A 27196-nucleotide genomic window follows, 5' to 3' on the forward strand; every position below is an offset into this window, starting at 1 on the left:
CTAACTGTGTGTGTAACAGGACTGAGTGTCCCAGCACTGACTGTGTGTGTGTAACAGGACTGAGTGTCCCGGCACTGACTGTGTGTGTGTGTAACAGGACTGAGTGTCCCGGCACTGACTGTGTGTGTAACAGGACTGAGTGTCCCGGCACTGACTGTGTGTGTGTGTAACAGGACTCAGTGTCCCAGAACTGACTGTGTGTGTGTAACAGGACTGAGTGTCGCAGCACTGACTGTGTGTGTGTAACAGGACTGAGTGTCCCGGCACTGACTGTGTGTGTGTAACAGGACTGAGTGTCCCGGCACTGACTGTGTGTGTAACAGGACTGAGTGTCCCGGCACTGACTGTGTGTGTGTGTAACAGGACTGAGTGTCCCAGAACTGACTCTGTGTGTGTAACAGGACTGAGTGTCCCAGCACTGACTGTGTGTGTGTAACAGGACTGAGTGTCCCAGCACTGACTGTGTGTGTAACAGGACTGAGTGTCCCAGCACTGACTGTGTGTGTGTAACAGGACTGAGTGTCCCGGCACTGACTGTGTGTGTAACAGGACTGAGTTTCCCAGCACTGACTGTGTGTGTAACAGGACTGAGCGTCCCGGCACTGACTGTGTGTGTAACAGGACTGAGTGTCCCAGCACTGACTGTGTGTGTGTAACAGGACTGAGTGTCCCAGCACTGACTGTGTGTGTGTAACAGGACTGAGTGTCCCAGCACTGACTGTGAGTGTGTAACAGGACTGAGTGTCCCGGCACTGACTGTGTGTGTAACAGGACCGAGTGTCCCAGCACTGAGTGTGTGTGTAACAGGACTGTGTGTCCCAGCACTGACTGTGTGTGTAACAGGACTGAGTGTCCCGGCACTGACTGTGTGTGTAACAGGACTGAGTGTCCCAGCACTGACTGTGTGTGTGTAACAGGACTGAGTGTCCCAGCACTGACTGTGTGTGTGTAACAGGACTGAGTGTCCCGGCACTGAGTGTCCCAGCACTGACTGTGTGTGTAACAGGACTGAGTGTCCCAGCACTGACTGTGTGTGTGTGTAACAGGACTGAGTGTCCCAGCACTGACTGTGTGTGTAACAGGACTGAGTGTCCCGGCACTGACTGTGTGTGTAACAGGAGTGATTGTCCCAGCACTGACTGTGTGTGTGTAAGAGGACTGAGTGTCCCGGCACTGACTGTGTGTGTGTAACAGGACTGAGTGTCCCGGCACTGACTGTGTGTGTAACAGGACTGAGTGACCCGGCATTGACTGTGTGTAACAGGACTGAGTGTCCCAGCACTGACTGTGTGTGTGTAACAGGACCGAGTGTCCCGGCACTAACTGTGTGTGTAACAGGACTGAGTGTCCCAGCACTGACTGTGTGTGTGTAACAGGACTGAGTGTCCCAGCACTGACTGTGTGTGTGTAACAGGACTGAGTGTCCCAGCACTGACTGTGTGTGTAACAGGACTGAGTGTCCCAGCACTGACTGTGTGTGTGTAACAGGACTGAGTGTCCCGGCACTGACTGTGTGTGTAACAGGACTGAGTTTCCCAGCACTGACTGTGTGCGTAACAGGACTGAGTGTCCCAGCACTGACTGTGTGTGTGTAACAGGACTGAGTGTCCCAGCACTGACTGTGTGTGTAACAGGACTGAGTGTCCCAGCACTGACTGTGTGTGTGTAACAGGACTGAGGGTCCCAGCACTGACTGTGTGTGTGTGTAACAGGACTGAGTGTCCCAGCACTGACTGTGTGTGTAACAGGACTGAGTGTCCCAGCACTGACTGTGTGTGTGTAACAGGACTGAGTGTCCCAGCACTGACTGTGTGTGTAACAGGACTGAGTGTCCCAGCACTGACTGTGTGTGTGTAACAGGACTGAGTGTCCCGGCACTGACTGTGTGTGTAACAGGCCTGAGTTTCCCAGCACTGACTGTGTGTGTAACAGGACTGAGCGTCCCGGCATTGACTGTGTGTGTAACAGGACTGAGTGTCCCAGCACTGACTGTGTGTGTGTAACAGGACTGAGTGTCCCAGCACTGACTGTGTGTGTGTAACAGGACTGAGTGTCCCAGCACTGACTGTGTGTGTAACAGGACTGAGTGTCCCAGCACTGACTGTGTGTGTGTAACAGGACTGAGTGTCCCGGCACTGACTGTGTGTGTAACAGGCCTGAGTTTCCCAGCACTGACTGTGTGTGTAACAGGACTGAGCGTCCCGGCACTGACTGTGTGTGTAACAGGACTGAGTGTCCCAGCACTGACTGTGTGTGTGTAACAGGACTGAGTGTCCCAGCACTGACTGTGTGTGTGTAACAGGACTGAGTGTCCCGGCACTGACTGTGTGTCTAACAGGACTGAGTGTCCCAGAACTGACTGTGTGTAACAGGACTGAGTGTCCCAGCACTGACTGTGTGTGTAACAGGACTGAGTGTCCCAGCACTGACTGTGTGTGTAACAGGACTGAGTGTCCCAGCACTGACTGTGTGTGTGTAACAGGACTGAGTGTCCCAGCACTGACTGTGTGTGTAACAGGACTGAGTGTCCCAGCACTGACTGTGTGTGTGTAACAGGACTGAGTGTCCCGGCACTGACTGTGTGTGTAACAGGCCTGAGTTTCCCAGCACTGACTGTGTGTGTAACAGGACTGAGCGTCCCGGCACTGACTGTGTGTGTAACAGGACTGAGTGTCCCAGCACTGACTGTGTGTGTAACAGGACTGTGTGTCCCAGCACTGACTGTGTGTGTAACAGGACTGAGTGTCCCAGCACTGACTGTGTGTGTGTAACAGGACTGAGTGTCCCAGAACTGACTGTGTGTGTAACAGGACTGAGTGTCCCAGCACTGACTGTGTGTGTGTAACAGGACTGAGTGTCCCGGCACTGACTGTGTGTGTAACAGGCCTGAGTTTCCCAGCACTGACTGTGTGTGTAACAGGACTGAGCGTCCCGGCACTGACTGTGTGTGTAACAGGACTGAGTGTCCCAGCACTGACTGTGTGTGTGTGTAACAGGACTCAGTGTCCCGGCACTGAGTGTCCCAGCACTGACTGTGTGTGTAACAGGACTGAGTGTCCCAGCACTGACTGTGTGTGTGTGTAACAGGACTGAGTGTCCCAGCACTGACTGTGTGTGTAACAGGACTGAGTGTCCCGGCACTGACTGTGTGTGTAACAGGAGTGATTGTCCCAGCACTGACTGTGTGTGTGTAAGAGGACTGAGTGTCCCGGCACTGACTGTGTGTGTGTAACAGGACTGAGTGTCCCGGCACTGACTGTGTGTGTAACAGGACTGAGTGTCCCGGCATTGACTGTGTGTAACAGGACTGAGTGTCCCAGCACTGACTGTGTGTGTGTAACAGGACCGAGTGTCCCGGCACTAACTGTGTGTGTAACAGGACTGAGTGTCCCAGCACTGACTGTGTGTGTGTAACAGGACTGAGTGTCCCGGCACTGACTGTGTGTGTGTGTAACAGGACTGAGTGTCCCGGCACTGACTGTGTGTGTAACAGGACTGAGTGTCCCGGCACTGACTGTGTGTGTGTGTAACAGGACTCAGTGTCCCAGAACTGACTGTGTGTGTGTAACAGGACTGAGTGTCGCAGCACTGACTGTGTGTGTGTAACAGGACTGAGTGTCCCGGCACTGACTGTGTGTGTGTAACAGGACTGAGTGTCCCGGCACTGACTGTGTGTGTAACAGGACTGAGTGTCCCGGCACTGACTGTGTGTGTGTGTAACAGGACTGAGTGTCCCAGAACTGACTCTGTGTGTGTAACAGGACTGAGTGTCCCAGCACTGACTGTGTGTGTGTAACAGGACTGAGTGTCCCAGCACTGACTGTGTGTGTAACAGGACTGAGTGTCCCAGCACTGACTGTGTGTGTGTAACAGGACTGAGTGTCCCGGCACTGACTGTGTGTGTAACAGGACTGAGTTTCCCAGCACTGACTGTGTGTGTAACAGGACTGAGCGTCCCGGCACTGACTGTGTGTGTAACAGGACTGAGTGTCCCAGCACTGACTGTGTGTGTGTAACAGGACTGAGTGTCCCAGCACTGACTGTGTGTGTGTAACAGGACTGAGTGTCCCGGCACTGACTGTGTGTCTAACAGGACTGAGTGTCCCACCACTGACTGTGTGTGTAACAGGACTGAGTGTCCCAGCACTGACTGCGTGTGTAACAGGACTGAGTGTCCCAGCACTGACTGTGTGTGTGTAACAGGACTGAGTGTCCCAGCACTGACTGTGTGTGTAACAGGACTGAGTGTCCCAGCACTGACTGTGTGTGTGTAACAGGACTGAGTGTCCCAGCACTGACTGTGTGTGTAACAGGACTGAGTGTCCCAGCACTGACTGTGTGTGTGTAACAGGACTGAGTGTCCCGGCACTGACTGTGTGTGTAACAGGACTGAGTTTCCCAGCACTGACTGTGTGTGTAACAGGATTGAGTGTCCCAGCACTGACTGTGTGTGTGTAACAGGACTGAGTGTCCCACCACTGACTGTGTGTGTAACAGGACTGAGTGTCCCAGCACTGACTGTGTGTGTGTAACAGGACTGAGGGTCCCAGCACTGACTGTGTGTGTGTGTAACAGGACTGAGTGTCCCAGCACTGACTGTGTGTGTAACAGGACTGAGTGTCCCAGCACTGACTGTGTGTGTGTAACAGGACTGAGTGTCCCAGCACTGACTGTGTGTGTAACAGGACTGAGTGTCCCAGCACTGACTGTGTGTGTGTAACAGGACTGAGTGTCCCGGCACTGACTGTGTGTGTAACAGGCCTGAGTTTCCCAGCGCTGACTGTGTGTGTAACAGGACTGAGCGTCCCGGCATTGACTGTGTGTGTAACAGGACTGAGTGTCCCAGCACTGACTGTGTGTGTGTAACAGGACTGAGTGTCCCAGCACTGACTGTGTGTGTGTAACAGGACTGAGTGTCCCAGCACTGACTGTGTGTGTAACAGGACTGAGTGTCCCAGCACTGACTGTGTGTGTGTAACAGGACTGAGTGTCCCGGCACTGACTGTGTGTGTAACAGGCCTGAGTTTCCCAGCACTGACTGTGTGTGTAACAGGACTGAGCGTCCCGGCACTGACTGTGTGTGTAACAGGACTGAGTGTCCCAGCACTGACTGTGTGTGTGTAACAGGACTGAGTGTCCCAGCACTGACTGTGTGTGTGTAACAGGACTGAGTGTCCCGGCACTGACTGTGTGTCTAACAGGACTGAGTGTCCCAGAACTGATTGTGTGTAACAGGACTGAGTGTCCCAGCACTGACTGTGTGTGTAACAGGACTGAGTGTCCCAGCACTGACTGTGTGTGTAACAGGACTGAGTGTCCCAGCACTGACTGTGTGTGTGTAACAGGACTGAGGGTCCCAGCACTGACTGTGTGTGTGTGTGTAACAGGACTGAGTGTCCCGGCACTGACTGTGTGTGTGTAACAGGACTGAGTGTCCCAGCACTGACTGTGTGTGTAACAGGACTGAGTGTCCCAGCACTGACTGTGTGTGTGTAACAGGACTGAGTGTCCCAGCACTGACTGTGTGTGTAACAGGACTGAGTGTCCCAGCACTGACTGTGTGTGTAACAGGCCTGAGTTTCCCAGCACTGACTGTGTGTGTAACAGGACTGAGCGTCCCGGCATTGACTGTGTGTGTAACAGGACTGAGTGTCCCAGCACTGACTGTGTGTGTGTAACAGGACTGAGTGTCCCAGCACTGACTGTGTGTGTGTAACAGGACTGAGTGTCCCAGCACTGACTGTGTGTGTAACAGGACTGAGTGTCCCAGCACTGACTGTGTGTGTGTAACAGGACTGAGTGTCCCGGCACTGACTGTGTGTGTAACAGGCCTGAGTTTCCCAGCACTGACTGTGTGTGTAACAGGACTGAGCGTCCCGGCACTGACTGTGTGTGTAACAGGACTGAGTGTCCCAGCACTGACTGTGTGTGTGTAACAGGACTGAGTGTCCCAGCACTGACTGTGTGTGTGTAACAGGACTGAGTGTCCCGGCACTGACTGTGTGTCTAACAGGACTGAGTGTCCCAGAACTGACTGTGTGTAACAGGACTGAGTGTCCCAGCACTGACTGTGTGTGTAACAGGACTGAGTGTCCCAGCACTGACTGTGTGTGTAACAGGACTGAGTGTCCCAGCACTGACTGTGTGTGTGTAACAGGACTGAGGGTCCCAGCACTGACTGTGTGTGTGTGTGTAACAGGACTGAGTGTCCCAGCACTGACTGTGTGTGTAACAGGACTGAGTGTCCCGGCACTGACTGTGTGTGTGTAACAGGACTGAGTGTCCCAGCACTGACTGTGTGTGTAACAGGACTGAGTGTCCCAGCACTGACTGTGTGTGTGTAACAGGACTGAGTGTCCCGGCACTGACTGTGTGTGTAACAGGACTGAGTTTCCCAGCACTGACTGTGTGTGTAACAGGACTGAGTGTCCCGGCACTGACTGTGTGTGTGTAACAGGACTGAGTGTCCCAGCACTGACTGTGTGTGTAACAGGACTGAGTGTCCCAGCACTGACTGTGTGTGTGTAACAGGACTGAGTGTCCCGGCACTGACTGTGTGTGTAACAGGACTGAGTTTCCCAGCACTGACTGTGTGTGTAACAGGACTGAGTGTCCCAGCACTGACTGTGTGTGTAACAGGACTGAGTGTCCCAGCACTGACTGTGTGTGTGTAACAGGACTGAGTGTCCCAGCACTGACTGTGTGTGTAACAGGACTGAGTGTCCCAGCACTGACTGTGTGTGTAACAGGACTGAGTGTCCCAGCACTGACTGTGTGTGTAACAGGCCTGAGTTTCCCAGCACTGACTGTGTGTGTAACAGGACTGAGCGTCCCGGCATTGACTGTGTGTGTAACAGGACTGAGTGTCCCAGCACTGACTGTGTGTGTGTAACAGGACTGAGTGTCCCAGCACTGACTGTGTGTGTGTAACAGGACTGAGTGTCCCAGCACTGACTGTGTGTGTAACAGGACTGAGTGTCCCAGCACTGACTGTGTGTGTGTAACAGGACTGAGTGTCCCGGCACTGACTGTGTGTGTAACAGGCCTGAGTTTCCCAGCACTGACTGTGTGTGTAACAGGACTGAGCGTCCCGGCACTGACTGTGTGTGTAACAGGACTGAGTGTCCCAGCACTGACTGTGTGTGTGTAACAGGACTGAGTGTCCCAGCACTGACTGTGTGTGTGTAACAGGACTGAGTGTCCCGGCACTGACTGTGTGTCTAACAGGACTGAGTGTCCCAGAACTGACTGTGTGTAACAGGACTGAGTGTCCCAGCACTGACTGTGTGTGTAACAGGACTGAGTGTCCCAGCACTGACTGTGTGTGTAACAGGACTGAGTCTCCCAGCACTGACTGTGTGTGTGTAACAGGACTGAGGGTCCCAGCACTGACTGTGTGTGTGTGTGTAACAGGACTGAGTGTCCCAGCACTGACTGTGTGTGTAACAGGACTGAGTGTCCCGGCACTGACTGTGTGTGTGTAACAGGACTGAGTGTCCCAGCACTGACTGTGTGTGTAACAGGACTGAGTGTCGCAGCACTGACTGTGTGTGTGTAACAGGACTGAGTGTCCCGGCACTGACTGTGTGTGTAACAGGACTGAGTTTCCCAGCACTGACTGTGTGTGTAACAGGACTGAGTGTCCCAGCACTGACTGTGTGTGTAACAGGACTGAGTGTCCCAGCACTGACTGTGTGTGTGTAACAGGACTGAGTGTCCCAGCACTGACTGTGTGTGTAACAGGACTGAGTGTCCCAGCACTGACTGTGTGTGTAACAGGACTGAGTGTCCCAGCACTGACTGTGTGTGTGTGTAACAGGACTGAGTGTCCCAGCACTGACTGTGTGTGTAATAGGACTGAGTGTCCCAGCACTGACTGTGTGTGTAACAGGACTGAGTGTCCCGGCACTGACTGTGTGTGTAACAGGACTGAGTGTCCCAGCACTGACTGTGTGTGTGTAACAGGACTGAGTGTCCCAGCACTGACTGTGTGTGTAACAGGACTGAGTGTCCCAGCACTGACTGTGTGTGTAACAGGCCTGAGTTTCCCAGCACTGACTGTGTGTGTAACAGGACTGAGCGTCCCGGCATTGACTGTGTGTGTAACAGGACTGAGTGTCCCAGCACTGACTGTGTGTGTGTAACAGGACTGAGTGTCCCAGCACTGACTGTGTGTGTGTAACAGGACTGAGTGTCCCAGCACTGACTGTGTGTGTAACAGGACTGAGTGTCCCAGCACTGACTGTGTGTGTGTAACAGGACTGAGTGTCCCGGCACTGACTGTGTGTGTAACAGGCCTGAGTTTCCCAGCACTGACTGTGTGTGTAACAGGACTGAGCGTCCCGGCACTGACTGTGTGTGTAACAGGACTGAGTGTCCCAGCACTGACTGTGTGTGTGTAACAGGACTGAGTGTCCCAGCACTGACTGTGTGTGTGTAACAGGACTGAGTGTCCCGGCACTGACTGTGTGTCTAACAGGACTGAGTGTCCCAGAACTGACTGTGTGTAACAGGACTGAGTGTCCCAGCACTGACTGTGTGTGTAACAGGACTGAGTGTCCCAGCACTGACTGTGTGTGTAACAGGACTGAGTGTCCCAGCACTGACTGTGTGTGTGTAACAGGACTGAGGGTCCCAGCACTGACTGTGTGTGTGTGTGTAACAGGACTGAGTGTCCCAGCACTGACTGTGTGTGTAACAGGACTGAGTGTCCCGGCACTGACTGTGTGTGTGTAACAGGACTGAGTGTCCCAGCACTGACTGTGTGTGTAACAGGACTGAGTGTCCCAGCACTGACTGTGTGTGTGTAACAGGACTGAGTGTCCCGGCACTGACTGTGTGTGTAACAGGACTGAGTTTCCCAGCACTGACTGTGTGTGTAACAGGACTGAGTGTCCCGGCACTGACTGTGTGTGTGTAACAGGACTGAGTGTCCCAGCACTGACTGTGTGTGTAACAGGACTGAGTGTCCCAGCACTGACTGTGTGTGTGTAACAGGACTGAGTGTCCCGGCACTGACTGTGTGTGTAACAGGACTGAGTTTCCCAGCACTGACTGTGTGTGTAACAGGACTGAGTGTCCCAGCACTGACTGTGTGTGTAACAGGACTGAGTGTCCCAGCACTGACTGTGTGTGTGTAACAGGACTGAGTGTCCCAGCACTGACTGTGTGTGTAACAGGACTGAGTGTCCCAGCACTGACTGTGTGTGTAACAGGACTGAGTGTCCCAGCACTGACTGTGTGTGTAACAGGCCTGAGTTTCCCAGCACTGACTGTGTGTGTAACAGGACTGAGCGTCCCGGCATTGACTGTGTGTGTAACAGGACTGAGTGTCCCAGCACTGACTGTGTGTGTGTAACAGGACTGAGTGTCCCAGCACTGACTGTGTGTGTGTAACAGGACTGAGTGTCCCAGCACTGACTGTGTGTGTAACAGGACTGAGTGTCCCAGCACTGACTGTGTGTGTGTAACAGGACTGAGTGTCCCGGCACTGACTGTGTGTGTAACAGGCCTGAGTTTCCCAGCACTGACTGTGTGTGTAACAGGACTGAGCGTCCCGGCACTGACTGTGTGTGTAACAGGACTGAGTGTCCCAGCACTGACTGTGTGTGTGTAACAGGACTGAGTGTCCCAGCACTGACTGTGTGTGTGTAACAGGACTGAGTGTCCCGGCACTGACTGTGTGTCTAACAGGACTGAGTGTCCCAGAACTGACTGTGTGTAACAGGACTGAGTGTCCCAGCACTGACTGTGTGTGTAACAGGACTGAGTGTCCCAGCACTGACTGTGTGTGTAACAGGACTGAGTCTCCCAGCACTGACTGTGTGTGTGTAACAGGACTGAGGGTCCCAGCACTGACTGTGTGTGTGTGTGTAACAGGACTGAGTGTCCCAGCACTGACTGTGTGTGTAACAGGACTGAGTGTCCCGGCACTGACTGTGTGTGTGTAACAGGACTGAGTGTCCCAGCACTGACTGTGTGTGTAACAGGACTGAGTGTCGCAGCACTGACTGTGTGTGTGTAACAGGACTGAGTGTCCCGGCACTGACTGTGTGTGTAACAGGACTGAGTTTCCCAGCACTGACTGTGTGTGTAACAGGACTGAGTGTCCCAGCACTGACTGTGTGTGTAACAGGACTGAGTGTCCCAGCACTGACTGTGTGTGTGTAACAGGACTGAGTGTCCCAGCACTGACTGTGTGTGTAACAGGACTGAGTGTCCCAGCACTGACTGTGTGTGTAACAGGACTGAGTGTCCCAGCACTGACTGTGTGTGTGTGTAACAGGACTGAGTGTCCCAGCACTGACTGTGTGTGTAATAGGACTGAGTGTCCCAGCACTGACTGTGTGTGTAACAGGACTGAGTGTCCCGGCACTGACTGTGTGTGTAACAGGACTGAGTGTCCCAGCACTGACTGTGTGTGTAACAGGACTGAGTGTCCCAGCACTGACTGTGTGTGTAACAGGACTGAGTGTCCCAGCACTGACTGTGTGTGTGTGTAATAGGACTGAGTGTCCCAGCACTGACTGTGTGTGTAACAGGACTGAGTGTCCCAGCACTGACTGTGTGTGTGTGTAATAGGACTGAGTGTCCCAGCACTGACTGTGTGTGTAACAGGATTGAGTGTCCCAGCACTGAATGTGTGTGTAACAGGACTGAGTGTAATCGCTTTTGTCCTCTCCCTCTCCTCTCTCTCTTTCACTCTCTCTCTCTCTCTCCTCTCCCTTTCTTCCCTCTCTCCCCTTCCTCTCTCCCCTTCCTCTCTCCTCCCCCTCTCTCCTCCCTCTCTCTCCTCTCCGTCTCTCCTTCCCCTCTCTCCTCCCTCTCTCTCCTCTCCCTCTCTCCTCTCCCTCTCTCCCCTCCCTCTCTCCTCCCCCTCTCTCCTCTCCCTCTCTCCCCTCCCTCTCTCCTCTCCCTCACCTTCTCCCTCTCTCTCCTCCCTCTCTCCCCTCCCTCTCTCCCCTCCCTCTCTCCTCTCCCTCTCTCCTCCCCTCTCTCCTCTCCCTCACCCTCTTCCTCTCTCCCTCACAGCCTCCCTCTCTCCCCCACCTGTTTTATCACTTTTTGTTTGCGAGCTCTCTGTGTTCTCTGTTTTTCAACAGCTCTGTCCCACTTGCACAAGCGGAAGATTTTTCTCACTCGGATTCTGTCCAGACAAAATCTCCAGCACGAGAGCTCTGGGTAAGTGAAGGGTTAAGCTTTTAGGCCTCTTTGTGGAAGAGCAACGGCTTTCCCAGCAGACCACAAAATGACAGGGAAAATCATCCAGCATCTGGAGATCTGCGGGTTAATGCAGCAATTCTCAGACTGTGCACCCTCAGTACTGCCCCTCGGACAGTGCAGCGCTCCCTCAGTACTGCCTCTCCGACCATGCAGCACGCCCTCAGTACTGCCCCTGCGACAGTGCAGCATTCCCTCAGTACTGCCCCTCCGGCAGTGCAGCGCTCCCTCAGTACTGCCTCTCCGACCGTGTAGCACTCCCTCAGTACTGCCCCTACGACAGTGCGGCGCTCCCTCAGTGCTGACCCTCCGACAGTGTAGCACTCCCTCAGTACTGCCCCTGCGACAGTGCGGCATTCCCTCAGTACTGCCCCTCGGACAGTGCAGCACACCCTCAGTACTGCCTCTCCGACCGTGCAGCACTCCCTCAGTACTGCCCCTACGACAGTGCAGCGCTCCCTCAGTACTGACCCTCCGACAGTGCGGCGCTCCCTCAGTGCTGACCCTCCGACAGTGCGACGCTCCCTCAGTGCTGACCCTCCGACAGTGCGGCACTCCCTCAGTGCTGACCCTCCGACAGTGCGACGCTCCCTCAGTGCTGACCCTCCGACAGTGCAGCACTCCCTCAGTGCTGACCCTCCGACAGTGCGAAGCTCCCTCAGTGTTGACCCTCCGACAGTGCGGCACTCCCTCAGTGCTGACCCTCCGACAGTGCGGCGCTCCCTCAGTACTGCCCCTCCGACAGTGCAGAGCTCCCTCAGTACTGCCCCTCCAACAGTGCGGTGGACCTTCAGTACTGCCCCTCCGATAATGCAGAGCTCTCTCAGTACTGCCCCTCTGACAGTGCTGCGCTCCCTCAGTTCTGCCCCTCCGACAGTGCAGCACTCCCTCAGTACTGGCCCTCCGACAATGCGGCACTCCCTCAGTACTACCCCTCCGACAGTGCGGTGGTCCCTCAGTACTGCCCCTCTGACAGTGCGGCGCTCCCTCTGCACTGCTCCCCCCCCCCCCGACAGTGCATTGCTCCCTCAGTACTGCCCCCCCCCCCCGACAGTGCATTGCTCCCTCAGTACTACCCCTCCGACAGTGCAGCACTCAGTACTGCCCCTCTGACAGTGCGGTGTTCCCTCAGTACTGCCCCTCCGACAGTGCGGTGTTCCCTCAGTACTGCCCCTCCGACAGTGCAGTGCTCCCTCAGTACTGCCCCTCCGACAGTGCAACGCTCCCCTCAGTACTGCCCCTCCGACAGTGCAGAGCTCCCTCAGTACTGCCCCTCTGACAGTGCGGTGGTATAGTGGTTAGCACTGTTGCCTCACAGCGCCAGGGACCCGGGTTCAAATCCGGCCTCGGGTGACTGTCTGTGTGGAGTTTGCACATTCTCCCCGTGTTTGCGTGGGTTTCCTCCGGGTGCTCCGGTTTCCTCCCACAGTCCAAAGATGTGCGGGTTAGGTTGATTGGCCATGATAAAAATTGGCCCATAGTGTTAGGGGGGATTAAATATGTGGGGTTACGGGGTTATGGGGATAGGGCTTGGGTGGGATGGCTGTCGGTGTAGGGACCGGGTGCTAGGGTTTGGATGATCAGCCATGATCTCGTTGAATGGCGGAGCAGGCTCGAAGGGCCAAATGGCCTACTCCTGCTCCTAGTTTCTATGTTTCTATGTTTGCCCCTCCGACAGTGCAGCACTCTCTCAGTACTGCCCCTCCGACAGTCCGGCGCTCCCTCAGTACTGCCCCTCCGACATTGCGGTGCTCCCTCTGTACTGCTCTGGACTGTCTGCCTTGATTATGGGGGCTGAACTCCCTGGAGTGTGACTTGAACCCACGACCTTTTGACTGAGGCGAGTGTGGCATCACTGAGCCATAGCTAACAGATCAAGGACCAATTATAGTGTGTCCTTTAAAGGGGGCGACACTGATTCCCCAAACTAGTAACCTGCCCGAGACATTCCAGCAGATTGTTCTGAGTCTGACTTTCCCCAGAGCCTCACTGTGTGTCTGTGATAGCTCCTCTAACCAGGCACTTGCACCGAGCACCTTACCGTTCCTTCCTCGGGATCTCTCCTTCACCTGAAGTCAGACTGATGGGGACGGGAAGACGGAATAGGATTCGACCATCTGGACAGCTCCTGCAGAGAGTCAGCACAGCCCCGACGGGCTGAGCGGCCTCCTCCTGAGCTGTAAGTCGCTCTGATTCTATTTGCACCTTGCCTTGCTGAAGGAATGAAATGTTTGTGTTTTCCCTGCAGTCGGTCGACCATCTTGGTCTGCCTTCAGACCAGAGGTGAGCAGGAAGTGAAGTACCTGCCGGGGGATCACGTGGGGATTTACCCAGCCAATCAGGAGGAGCTGGTGGAGGCAGTGATGGAGCGCCTGGACCAGCTGCCAGCGTTCAATGACACGGTCTGCGTGGAGACCCAGCTCGAGAGACAAACCCAACAAGGTGAGAGAGAAGGGTCGGTCCTCCTTCTACCTCCGTAACATCGCCCGTCTCCGCCCTTGCCTCTGCTCATCCGCTCCTGCTACCCTCATCCATGCCTTTGTTACCTCTAGATTGACTCTTCCAACGCACTCCTGGGTGGCCTTCCACATTCCACCCTACGTAAACTTGAGGTCATCCAAAACTCGGCTGCCCGTGTCCTAACTCGCACCAAGTCCCGTACGCCCATCACCCCTGTGCTCGCTGACCTACATTGACTCCCAGTTAAGCAACTCCTCGATTTTAAAATTCTCATCCTTGTTTCAAATCCCTCCATGGCTTCGCCCCTCCCTATCTCTGTAATCTCCTCCAGCCCCACAATCCCCCCCGAGATATCTGCACTCCACTAATTCTGCCCTCTTGCGCATCCCTGATTATAATCGCTCAACCATTGGTGGCCGTGCCTTCTGTGGCCTAGGCTCCAAGCTCTGGAGGGGTAGAGGAACAAAGGGATCTCGGAGTACAAATACCCAAATCACTAAAAGCAGCAACACAGGATAACCAGGACATTAAAATGCAAACCAGGCACTAGGGTTTATTTCTAGAGGGATAGAATTGAAAAGTAGGGAAGTTATGCTAATCCTGTATCGAACCTTGGTTAGACCACACTTAGAGTACTGCGTACAGTTCTGGTCGCCATGTTATAAAAAGGATATCGAGGCACTGGAGAGGGTGCAGAGACGATTTACAAGGATGGTACCAGAAATGTGAGGGTATACATATCAGGAAAGGATGAACAGGCTGGGTCTCTTTTAACATAGAAACATAGAAGATAGGAGCAGGAGTAGGCCATTCGGCCCCTCGAGCCTGCTCCGCCATTCAATGAGATCATGGCTGATCATCCAAACTCAGTACCCCGTCCCTGCCTTCTCCCCATATCCCCTGATCCCTTTAGCCTTAAGAAATATATCTAACTCCTTCTTGAATATATTTAATGAATTGGCTTCAACTGCCTTCTGTGGTAGAGAATTCCACAGGTTCACCACTCTCTGGGTGAAGAAATTCCTCCTCATCTCTGTCCTAAATGGCTTACCCCTTATCCTTAGACTGTGACCCCTGGTTCTGGACTCCCCCGCCATCGGGAACATCCTTCCTGCATCTAGTCTGTCTAGTCCTGTTAGAATTTTATAAGTTTCAATGAGATCCCCTCTCATTCTTCTAAACTCCAGCGAGTATAAGCCCAATCGTCCCAATCTCTCCTCATACGTCATTCCTGCCATCCCAGGTATCAGTCTGGTGAATCTTCACTGCACTCCCTCCATGGCAAGAACATCCTTCCTCAGATAAGGTGACCAAAACTGCACACAATACTCAAGGGGTGGTCTCACCAAGGCCCTGTACAACTGCAGCAAGACATCCTTGTTCCCGTACTCGAACCCTCTCGCTACGAAGGCCAACATACCATTTGCCTTCTTAACCGCCTGCTGCACCTGCATGCTTACCTTCAGCGACTGGTGCACAAGGACACCCAGGTCTCGTTGCACTTCCCCTTCTCCCAATCTATTGCCGTTCAGATAATAATCTGCCTTCCTGTTTTTGCCACCAAAGTGGATAACCTCGCATTTATCCACATTATACTGCATCTGCCATGCATCTTCCCAATCACCCAACCTGTCCAAATCATACTGGAGTTTCTCGGCATCCTCCTCACAGCACACACGCCCACCCAGCTTTGTGTCGTCTGCAAACTTGGAGATATGACATCTAGTTCCCTCGTCTAGATGCGGTACCCCACTAGTCACTGCCTGCCACTCGGAAAAAGACCCGTTTATTCCAACTCTTTGCTTCCTGTCTGCCAACCATTTCTCTATCCAAGTCAGTACCTTGCCCCCAATCCCATGTGCCTTAACTTTACACGCTAATCTCTTATGCGGGACTTTATCGAAAGCCTTCTGAAAGTCCAAATACACCACATCCACTGGTTCTCCCTTATCTATTCTACCAGTTACATCCTCAAAAAATTCCAGTAGATTAGTCAAGCACGATTTACCTTTTGTAAATCCATGTTGACTTTGTCCGATCCTGTCACTGTTTTCCAAGTGCTCTGCTATTACATCTTTTAAACTGGACTCTAGCATTTTCCCCACTACCGATGTCAGGCTTACCGGTCTATAATTCCCCGTTTTCTCTCTACCACTCTTTTTGAACAGTGGGGTAACATTAGCTACCCTCCAATCCATGGGAACTGTTCCAGAGTCTATCGAATTTTGGAAGATGACCAGCAATGTATCTACTATTTCTAGGGCCACTTCCTTAAGTACCCTCTTGAAAAGAGAAGGCTGAGGGGTGACCCAATAGAGGTCTTTAAAATTATGAAAGGTTGTGATAGAGTGGATACAGAGAGAATGTTTCCACTTGTGGGGAAGAGCATAACTAGAGGCCATCAATATAAGATAGTCACCAAGAAATCCAATGGGGAATTCAGGAGAAACTTCTTTACCCAGAGAGTGGTGAGAATGTGGAACTCGCTGCCACAGGGAGTGGTTGAGGCGAGTAGTATAGATACATTTAAGGGGAGGCTAGACAAGCATATGAGGGAGCAGGGAATAGAGGGTTATGCTGATAAAGTTAGATGAGGAAAGACGGGAGGAGGCTCGAGTGGAGCATAAACGCTGGCATGGACTGATTGGGTCGAATGGCCTGTTTCTGCGCCGTACATTCTATGTAATTCTACGTAACCCTATATAAATACAAGTTGTTGTTGTACTTCAATGAAACATACACAATGTTGAGCAGTGATGGGACTGTAAGGAACCTCTGTTTGTCCACCAGGGCTGCTCCGTAAGTGGGTATCGGACATGCGGCTCCCGCCATGCACGGTATTCCAGGCACTCACGCATTTCCTGGACATCACCACACCGCCCTCTCCCGATCTGCTGCAGTACTTCGCACAGCTGGCAACCGATCCCGGAGAGAAACAGGAGCTGGAGGAGCTGAGTCAGGTACAAGAATGGAGCGAGGGACTGGTCACTCCCTGTAAGGACAGAGTGAGGGGACTGGTCACTCCCTGTCGGTGTGAGTGAGGGGACAGGTCACTCCCTGTCGGCGGGAGTGAGGGGACGGGTCACTCCCTGTCGGCGGGAGTGAGGGGACAGGTCACTCCCTGTAAGGACAGAGTGAGGGGACCGGTCACTCCCTGTCGGTGTGAGTGAGGGGAGCGGTCAGTCCCTGTTGGTGTGAGTGAGGGGACGGGTCACTCCCTGTTGGTGTGAGTGAGGGGACGGGTCACTCCCTGTCGGTGTGAGTGAGGGGAGCGGTCACTCCCTGTCGGCGGGAGTGAGGGGACGGGTCACTCCCTGTCGGTGTGAGTGAGGGTCGGGTCACTCCCTGTCGGTGTGAGTCAGGAGAGCGGTCACTCCCTGTCGGAATGAGTGAAGGGAGCGGGTCACTCCCTGTTGGTGTGAGTGAGGGGAGGGGTCACTCACTGTCGGTGTGAGTGAGGGAAGCGGGTCACTCCCTGTCGGTGTAAGTGAGGGGAGCGGTCAGTCCCTGTCGGTGTAAGTGAGGGGAGCGGTCAGTCCCTGTCGGTGTGAGTGAGGGGAGCGGTCACAACCTGTCGGTGTGAGTGAGGGGACGGGTCACTCCCTGTAGGGACAGAGTGAGGGGACGGGTCACTCCCTGTCGGTGTGAGTGAGGGGACGGGGCACTCCCTGTCGGTGTGAGTGAGGGGACGGGGCACTCCCTGTCGGTGTGAGTGAGGGGACGGGGCACTCCCTGTCGGTGTGAGTGAGGGGACGGGGCACTCCCTGCCGGTGTGAGTGAGGGGAGCGGTCAGTCCCTGTCCATGTGAGTGAGGAGAGAGGTCACTCCCTGTCGGTGTGAGTGAGGGGACGGGGCACTCCCTGCCGGTGTGAGTGAGGGGAGCGGTCACTCCCTGTCCATGTGAGTGAGGGGACGGGGCACTCCCTGTCGGTGTGAGTGAGGGGACGGGTCACTCCCTGTCGGTGTGAGTGAGGGTCGGGTCACTCCCTGTCGGTGTGAGAGAGAGAGACAGAGTGAATACACACACGCTGAAGATGGGCTGCTGAATTTTTAGTGTTTTTAGTGTTTAAAGTGGGGAAAAAAGTTTCATTTCAAGTTTTAAAAGGTTTTAAAGTTAAATTTAATTTTAGTTAAGTTAGTTTAGTTTAAGTTTAAGTTTAGGTTAGTTTAGATTAAGTAAGAAAAAGACCACCAAAGACAAGAGCCGACAGAGAAAAAAAAAAATCCGAGGAAAACAGCAGAAAGAAACAAAGACAAAAAGAAACAAAGCAAAGGGACAGAAGATGGAAAGGAATAAACCCGGGGAAAAACCGGGAGAACGAGGCACCAAGGAGGAGCCCGAGCGGCGGCTGGAACACAGAGTCGGAGCGGCGGCCGCCACACTAAGCCAGAAGCCCGGGAAAGGCCGGAGGAGCCGGGCCGAGACAGAGGCCTGGAGACCTCTGAGGGAGAGTGGAGCAGCCCGAGGGCACCGTGAGGCAGCGGCTCCCAGACGCAGACAGTGAGTACGGGTCCTGTGGAGGGAGCCTGAAGCCAGGGAAAGGCCAGAGGAGCCGGGCCAAGACAGAGGCCTGGAGACCTCTGAGGGGGAGGGGAGCAGCCGGGAGACACCGGGAAACAGCAAATCCCAGACACAGGCCAGGACAGTGAGTACGGGGCCTGGGGAGGGCCTGGAGAGCAAGCGAGTCCGGGGACTGGGAAAGGTCGCGAGCAGGGAGAGGGAAACACCAAACCCGGGGCCCCAGAAAAGCTTATTCTAAGGTCAACAATACTTTCTACCTCTACACTACCAATAATGAGCGAATCAAAGGAGCCACAGCAGCTCCCGAGGCACACTGAGAGCAACCTCTTCCAGATTCCCCCCAACACCAGAAAAAATGCTATAAAATCGATCAAGCAGAAACAGCTGAGAGAAAAACCAGAAACTCTTTTTGCTGACTGGTACAGCACTGGGAAAAAGTGTAATCTCATTTTTTACTCAGATCAGTCAGCGGCTTGGATCACAGCAATAAAATCACACTATACCAGGGTTAAACAGGAAAGAACCGCTAATGGGTCCAAACTGAAAATTAAGAAACCAGGGGACCCGGACAGTGCAACCACGACTGTCAACATGTACGATAATGGAACAATATTGGTGCAAGGCAACCTCGACGACTTTGAAACGGCCTTCAAGACACTGAAAGAAATAACTGAGAGGGGAAGGAACAGCCCCAGAGTGGCTAACAGGGGAAAAGCGACTCGCACTCCCCCCACCATTGACAACTCACCAGGAGTAAATCAGCCTGGTCAGGAGGTGAACGAGCCACACAGTTCTAACCAGACACTCACCCTGGGGCCCCACAGCCACATGATACAGCTGGCTAACCCCAGCGTAATTACCAGGGAGGAAGCCACACATACTCCCCCTACCACTTCCAGCTCACCAAGAGAAGAGCAGCCTAGCCAAGAAGTGAGTGAGCCCTCCAGCGCCGACCGGACACATACCCCGGGATCACACAGCCTGATACAACTAAAGGATAAATTTAACCAGGTGGAGACAGAGCTGGTTAAACTTAGAGAGGAGGTCCTTAAACTAAAACATGAACAAAAGCAAGAGAGGGAGAGATACTGGAGAGAGCTGAATCTACTTGAGAATCAGGTGAAAGAGCTGCAGGAAAACAAAGAGAGCCATAGAGGAGAGATAGCACCATTAGACCAGCAGTCAGAGGCTAGAGATAAGACAAAACAGAACCCGACTGAACAGCTGCACTCCCACACTGAACAACAGCAGCAGACACACAATACAAGGGGTGCCACACAGACCGACCAGCATACTGAAGCTCAGTCTTCCCCCACCACTGTGGAACCACAAGCGAGCCGCTCACAAGAGGAGCGCACACACCAGACACGACCACCCCAGTCCAACACACACCCTATGAGTCCAGGCGAAAGCCACCAGACAGTAAACACCAACAAGGCTGACATCGTAACACTCATAGACTCAAATGGGAAATTTCTATGGGAGAAAAAGCTCTTCCCTAGACATATAGTAAAAAAGATCCGGTGCCCAACAACAGACAGAGCCCTGGAATGGCTGACCAAAACCCGATTAGACTCCCCCCAAACACATAATAATACACACGGGCACAAATGACCTAAAGGCCCAACAGAAAGGGGTAGCAACATCGCTCAGAGCAGTGATTGAGAAGGCAAGCAATACATTTCCAAACACTAGAATCATTGTTTCCACACTATTGCCGAGAACAGACTTTAACAACAACACAATTCATGAGATAAATGCCAGCATAGCAAGAGACTGTGAATTAAAACACAACGTGCACCTGGCCCAACACCCCACCCTCGATGTGGAATGTCTTCACGACCGCGTCCACATCCACAGGAAACGAATATCGATCTTTGCTAAAGCCCTGAAGGACGTCACTTTTAACCAGGTCCATAGCCAGACTCCAGGAGGAGCCCCCCCCGACCACCAGAGATCAGCAAGGTACATACCAGGACTACTACAGAGACCACCACCACACCAACCAGGACCAGAGAGGATCCCCATGCACAACAACAATATCAGACCTGCACCACTCCTGTCCTACAGGGGAACAGGACCGCCCCCAGCCAGACAGAGGGAGAGATGCACAGGGCGTACGCAATACCTCAGGCAGAGACAATCCATTAAGAGAAACTAAGCAGACGTGCAGCAGCATCTACTTCCGCCTTATGGATCAGAAAATGAAAAAAAAAAATTAAAAAATCAAGGACTAATTACTAGAAAGAATTGTAACCAAGTAGTATTAGCATTTATAGACAATTGAGATGATCTTTTTTCCCCCATTTAGACACGACAAACACGTATCATTCTTTAACCTATCATAGTAAAAGATCAAACTTAACATGAAATCCTTATATATTTCGACCTGGAATATCCAAGGTCTACGCTCTTCGGTGCTCGACGTGAAGAGTATGACCCCAGAGTTCATAGATGAAACTAAAGATCTGGATATTATCATTTTACAGGAAACTTGGTATAGAGAAGGACGACACACTGGCCGTCCCCAAGGGTACACAGAGCTGGTGGTCCCCTCCAATAAATTGCCAGGAGTAACCCAAGGCAGAGACTCCGGAGGCATACTGATTTGGTTTAAAACAGAGCTTAAGAATTGCATCAAATTTATAAAAAAGGGCGAAAACCACATGTGGCTCAAAATTGAGAGGGGGATTATCTCTAACACCCAAGATGTTTTCATTTGCGCACTCTATATCCCCCCAATGGAATCCCCGTACTTTAAAGAGGATACCTTCTCCAACATTGAGAGGGAGATTATCCAATTTCAGGCCCAGGGGAACGTGTTGATCTGTGGTGACCTCAATTCAAGAACTGGCAAAGAACCAGACTTCACCAATAATCAGGGAAACAATTACATATTCGGGAATAACCACTTCAATATCCCTTCCCATCCGTACAGGCATAACTGCGACAAGCAGACAAATACCAACGGAAAACAGCTACTGCAGCTCTGTCGAAGCCTGGGTCTGTACATTGTCAATGGTAGGTTCATGGGAGACCTCCTAGGAAGATCGACCTATTGCTCACCTCTTGGCTGTAGCACCGTAGACTATATGATTACGGATTTGGACCCATCCTCTTTCAGAGCATTCATAGTCAAACCACAAACAACACTGTCAGACCACAGTCAAATTACTATGTATCTTAACAAGACAGAAACAACCAACACAGAAACACAACCCAGTAAACTGTACAACACCAAAAAATCGTACAGATGGGCCAAAAACAGCACGGAAAAATACCATAAAGCAATTAGCCATGAATCAACTCAAGCTCTCTTGGACACCTTTCTGGATAACATATACACTCACAATAAAGAAGGCGTAAACCGGGCAGTGAATAACCTAAACAATATTTTTGATAATTTGGCAACAAGGTCAAACTTGAAAGCTCGCAAGAACAAACCCAAAACAAAAAACTATGAAAAATGGTTTGACCATGATTGCCATAATATGAGGAAAAAACTTAGAAAAATATCAAACCAAAAACATAGACAGCCAGAAAACGAGGAATTACGCCTTACTTATTGTCAGACACTAACACAATACAGAAACACACTCAGAACCAAAAAAGGGCAATATATTAAGAATACACTCAGCTCCATTGAGGAATCCATTGATTCCAATTGTTTCTGGGACAAATGGAGTACATTACACAAAAAACAACACGACGAATTGGCCATTCAAAATGGAGACACATGGGAAAACCACTTTGAAAAATTATACCAGAAAAACACACTAAGGCCAGAGCAACACCAAATATGCAAAAAACTGGAAAAGCTCGAAATGGCCATAAAAGATAACCAAAACCCGCTAGACTCCATAATAACAGAAAAAGAACTATTTGAAAAACTCAAGGACCTGCGACCAGGAAAAGCTTGCGGGGCAGACGGCATACTAAGTGAGATGATTAAACACACAGACGATAAACTGAAACTGGCTATCCTAAAACTCTTCAACTTGGTTCTGAGTGTCGGTTACTTCCCTGATATCTGGAACAAAGGACTCATAACGCCCATATACAAAAGTGGGGACAAAGTTGACCCAAATAACTATCGAGGCATCTGTGTAAACAGTAACCTGGGGAAGGTATTCTGTAGTATCATAAACAAAAGACTTATAAACTTCCATGAGGAGCACAATGTCCTGAGTAAAAGCCAAATTGGATTCCTGCCAAACTATAGAACATCAGATCATATCTTCACCCTACAGACCCTAATTGACAAACACGTTCATCAAAACAAAAGCAAAATCTACGCATGCTTTATAGATTTCCAGAAGGCTTTCGACTCCATCTGGCACGACGATTTATTCCTGAAACTTATCAAAAGCGGGGTAGGGGGAGAAACATATGATGTAATTAAATCAATGTATACAAACAACAAATGTGCAGTTAAAATTGGAGACAAACAAACAAAATACTTCCCACAGGGGCGGTGGGTGATGCAGGGCTCGCCCATCTCACCGACACTGTTTTATATTCACATAAATGAATTGGCAAAACTACTTGAACAATCTACAGCCCCGGCCTCACCCTGTATGAATCCAAGGTTAAATTCCTCCTCTATGCAGACGACCTGGTTCTGCTGTCACCAACTAAGGAGGGTCTACAGCAGAACCTGGATCTGCTGGAGTCGTTCTGCCAGACCTGGGCCCTGACAATAAATCCCCAAAAAAACAAAATCCTTGTGTTCCAGCAAAGATCCAGACATCAGGGACCCAAAATAAATTTCACACTAGGAACAACCAAAATTGAACAAACCACTAACTGCACATACCTGGGCCTAAAAATCAGTTCTACGGGAAATTTTCATCTGGCTGTGAATGAACTAAAAGAGAAAGCAAGAAGGGCTTTCTATGCCATTAAAAAATCAATCCAAATAGAAATCCCAATTAGCATTTGGCTCAAAATTTTTAAATCAGTAATTGAACCAATTGCACTCTATGGCAGTGAGGTGTGGGGACCGCTAACACAACAAGAATTTGCAAAATGGGACAAACACCCAATTGAGATCCTACATGCAGAATTCTGTAAAAGCATCCTCCGGACTCAAAGGAAAACCGTAAACAATGCATGCAGGGCAGAACTAGGCCAATATCCATTAATAATCACTATCCAAAAAAGAGCCACCAAATTTTGGAAACACCTAGAAATGAGCAACCCCCAATGTTATCATTACGAAGCCCTCAAATGCCAAGAGAGGACCATAAAGAAGAGTACCCTCAGTCAACTAGTCCTGGGACTCAGTGAAGTAACTACTAACACTACTAACAATAACCAGCCCCAGGACAGTGACAGCGTAACACAAAGAATTCAACCCAACACAATCGTCGCTAAGCAAAAGGAAAAATATCTGTCATATTGGGCAGAAACAACAAAAACCCAAAGCAAACTCAATTGCTACTTGGCCCTAAACAGACAATACAACATGGCTGATTACCTGACCATGGTAAAGGATAGCAAACTGAGAAAAACCTTGACAATGTACAGACTTAGTGAACATAGCCTGGCGATCGAAAAAGGTAGACACAGGCAGACCCGGCTACCAAGAGAGGACAGGATATGCTCTCACTGCAGTCAGGGAGTGGTGGAGACAGAGATGCACTTCCTCACAGCTTGTAGAAAATATCAGGGCATAAGGAGAATTTCTACCCAAAATTCACAAAAATATGCCCGGAATTCAGAAATTTGAATGACGACCAAAAACTCCCATACCTACTAGGGGAAGAGAGAAATTGTGTAACCTTAGCGGCACACTATGTTACAGCTTGCCATAAACAGAGGGACAACCACTAAATATAAGAAAAGAGTATATACAAATTATATGAATGTATATTTATACACTCAGGGATATATCTGTTTATACACTGTATGGATAGATCTGTATTTTTGTGTACAACCATGAATGTTTTTCGATGCTTTGGCAACATAAGATGTACCTTGTCATGCCAATAAAGCGATTTGAATTGAATTGAGTGAGGGGATGGGTCACTCCCTGTCGGCGTGTTTGAGGCGACGGGTCACTCCCTCTTGGCGAGAATGAGGGGAGCGGTCCGTCCCTGTTGGTGGGACTGAGGTTAAATGTCACTCCCTTTTGGGGTCCTCATTGCCTGCTTGCTTGCTGCCTGTATTTAACCTGTTTCTGGTTCAGGGGACACACAAGTATGAAGAGTGGAAGTGGGAGAACAGCCCGACCATCGCTGAGGTCCTTGACGCCTTCCCGTCTCTCAGAGTGCCCGCGAGCCTGCTGCTCACCCAGCTCCCGCTGCTGCAGCCTCGATACTACTCGATCAGCTCATCGCCAGACACCCATCCGACCGAGATTCATGCAACGGTGGCCGTCCTCAAATATCGAACCAGGAGTACGGACACTCTAATATTCATTAGCACTGACTCTCCCCGGGGTGCAGACCCCACGGGCGCCGACTCTCCCCAGGCTGCAGTTCCCATGGGCGCCGACTCTCCCCGGGGTGCAGTTCCCACGGGCACTGACTCTCCCCAGGGTGCAGTCCCAACAGGCACCGACTCTCCCCAGATTACAGGTCCCCTCGGGCACTGACACTCCCCGGGGTGCAGTGCCCACGGGCACCACTCATCAGGGTACGGGTCCCCACAGGTGTGGACTCTCCCTGGCGTATGGGTGCCCACGGGCGTGGACTCTCCCAGGGGTACGGGTCCCCATGGGCACCGGCTCTCCCCAGGGTACGGGTCCACACGGGCACAGACTCTCCCTGGGGTACGAGTCCCCACAGGCACAGACTATCCCCGGGGTACGGGTCTCCACATGCACAGACTCTCGCCGGGGTACAGGTCCCCAGGGGCACAGACTCTCCCTGGGGTACGGGTCCCCATGGGCACAGACTCTCCCTGGGGTATGGCTCCCCATGGGCGTGGACTCTTCCCGGGGTACAGGTCCCCACGGGCACAGACTTGCCCCGGGGTACGGGTCCCCACGGGCACCAACTCTCCCCGGGGTACGGGTCCCCACGGGCACAGACTTTCCGCGGGGTACGGGTCCCCACGGGCACCAACTCTACCCTACGGGTCCCCACAGGCACAGACTCTCCCCGGGGTACGGGTCCCCATGGGCACAGACTTTCCCCGGGGTACGGGTCCCCACGGGCACCAACTCTCCCCGGGGTACGGGTCCCCACAGGCACAGAGTCTCCCCGGGGAATGGGTCCCCACAGGCACAGACTCTCCCTGGGGTACGGGTCCCCACGGGCACAGACTCTCCCCGGGGTACGGGTCCCCACGGGCACAGACATTCCCTGGTGTACAGGTCCCCACTGACACCGACTCTCCCCGGGGTATGGGTCCCCACGGGCACCGGCTCTCCCCAGGGTACAGGTCCCCGCAGGCACCGACTCTCCCCGGGGTACAGGTCCCCACGGGCGTCGACTCTTCCCGGGGTACGGGTCCCCATGGGCACAGACATTCCCTGGGGTACGGGTCCCCACGGACACCGACTCTCCCCGGGGTATGGGTCCCCACGGGCACAGACTCTCCCCGGGGTACGGGTCCCCACGGGCACAGACATTCCCTGGTGTACAGGTCCCCACTGACACCGACTCTCCCCGGGGTATGGGTCCCCACGGGCACCGGCTCTCCCCAGGGTACAGGTCCCCGCAGGCACCGACTCTCCCCGGGGTACAGGTCCCCACGGGCGTCGACTCTTCCCGGGGTACGGGTCCCCATGGGCACAGACATTCCCTGGGGTACGGGTCCCCACGGACACCGACTCTTCCCGGGGTATGGGTCCCCACGGGCACCGGCTCTCCCCAGGGTACAGGTCCCCGCAGGCACCGACTCTCCCCGGGGTACAGGTCCCCACGGGCGTCGACTCTTCCCGGGGTACGGGTCCCCATGGGCACAGACATTCCCTGGTGTACAGGTCCCCACGGACACCGACTCTCCCCGGGGTATTGGTCCCCACGGGCACCGGCTCTCCCCAGGGTACAGGTCCCCGCAGGCACCGACTCTCCCCGGGTTACAGGTCCCCACGGGCGTCGACTCTTCCCGGGGTACGGGTCCCCATGGGCACAGACTTTCCCGGGGTACGGGTCCCCATGGGCACCAACTCTCCCCGGGGTACGGGTCCCCACAGGCACAGACTCTCCCTGGGGTACGGTTTTCCACAGGCACAGACTCTCCCCGGGGTACGGGTCCCCACAGGCACAGACTCTCCCCGAGGTACGGGTCCCCACAGGCACAGACTCTCCCTGGGGTAAGGGTTTCCACCGGCACAGACTCTACCCGGGGTGCAGTCGCCACAGGCACAGACTCTCCCTGGGGTACGGGTTTCCACAGGCACAGACTCTCCCCGGGGTACGGGTTCCCACGGGCGTGGACTCTCCCCAGTGTACGGGTCCCCGCGGGCACCGACTCTCCCCGGGGTACTGGTCCCCATGGGCACCGACTCTCCCTGGGGTACGGGTCCCCACGAGCACAGACTCTCCCCGGGGTACGGGTCCCCACGGGCACTGACTCTCCCCAGGGTACAGGTACCCGCAGGCACCGACTCTCCCCGGGGTACAGGTCCCCACGGGCGTCGACTCTTCCCGGGGTACGGGTCCCCACGGGCACAGACTTTCCCCGGGGTACGGATCAACACGAGCACCAACACTCCCCAGGGTACGGGACCCCATGGGCACCAACTCTCCCCGGGGAACGGGTCCCCACAGGCACAGACTCTCCCTGGGGTACGGGTCCGCATCGCGGCGATTCTCCCCGGGGTACTGGTCCCCATGGGCACCGACTCTCCCTGGGATACGGGTCCCCAGGGGCACAGACTCTCCCTGGGGTACGGGTCCCCATGGGCACAGACTCTCCCTGGGGTACGGGTCCCCAGGGGCACAGACTCTCCCCGGGGTACGGGTCCCCACGGGCACCAACTCTCCCCGGGGTACGGGTCCCCACAGGCACAGACTCTCCCCGGGGAACGGGTCCCCACAG

At 53.2% G+C, this 27196-nt stretch overlaps 1 protein-coding gene across 1 annotated transcript in view; it reads left to right on the forward strand.

Moving 5' to 3' along the window:
- The window catches only part of LOC147095502 (nitric oxide synthase 1-like), a 462084-nt gene that overhangs the window by 339433 nt on the left and 95455 nt on the right, over window positions 1-27196 (forward strand). The window contains exons 18-21 of the mRNA XM_085974639.1: window positions 11103-11181; window positions 13469-13662; window positions 16471-16640; window positions 24393-24603. Of these exons, the coding sequence (XP_085830765.1) occupies window positions 11103-11181; window positions 13469-13662; window positions 16471-16640; window positions 24393-24603 (654 nt within the window). The remainder of the gene's footprint in view (window positions 1-11102; window positions 11182-13468; window positions 13663-16470; window positions 16641-24392; window positions 24604-27196) is intronic.

This window comes from Somniosus microcephalus, unplaced genomic scaffold (assembly GCF_052327205.1).
Source record: "Somniosus microcephalus isolate GS21.2 unplaced genomic scaffold, FLI_Smic_1.0 unresolved_chr1, whole genome shotgun sequence".
NCBI lineage: Eukaryota > Metazoa > Chordata > Chondrichthyes > Squaliformes > Somniosidae > Somniosus > Somniosus microcephalus.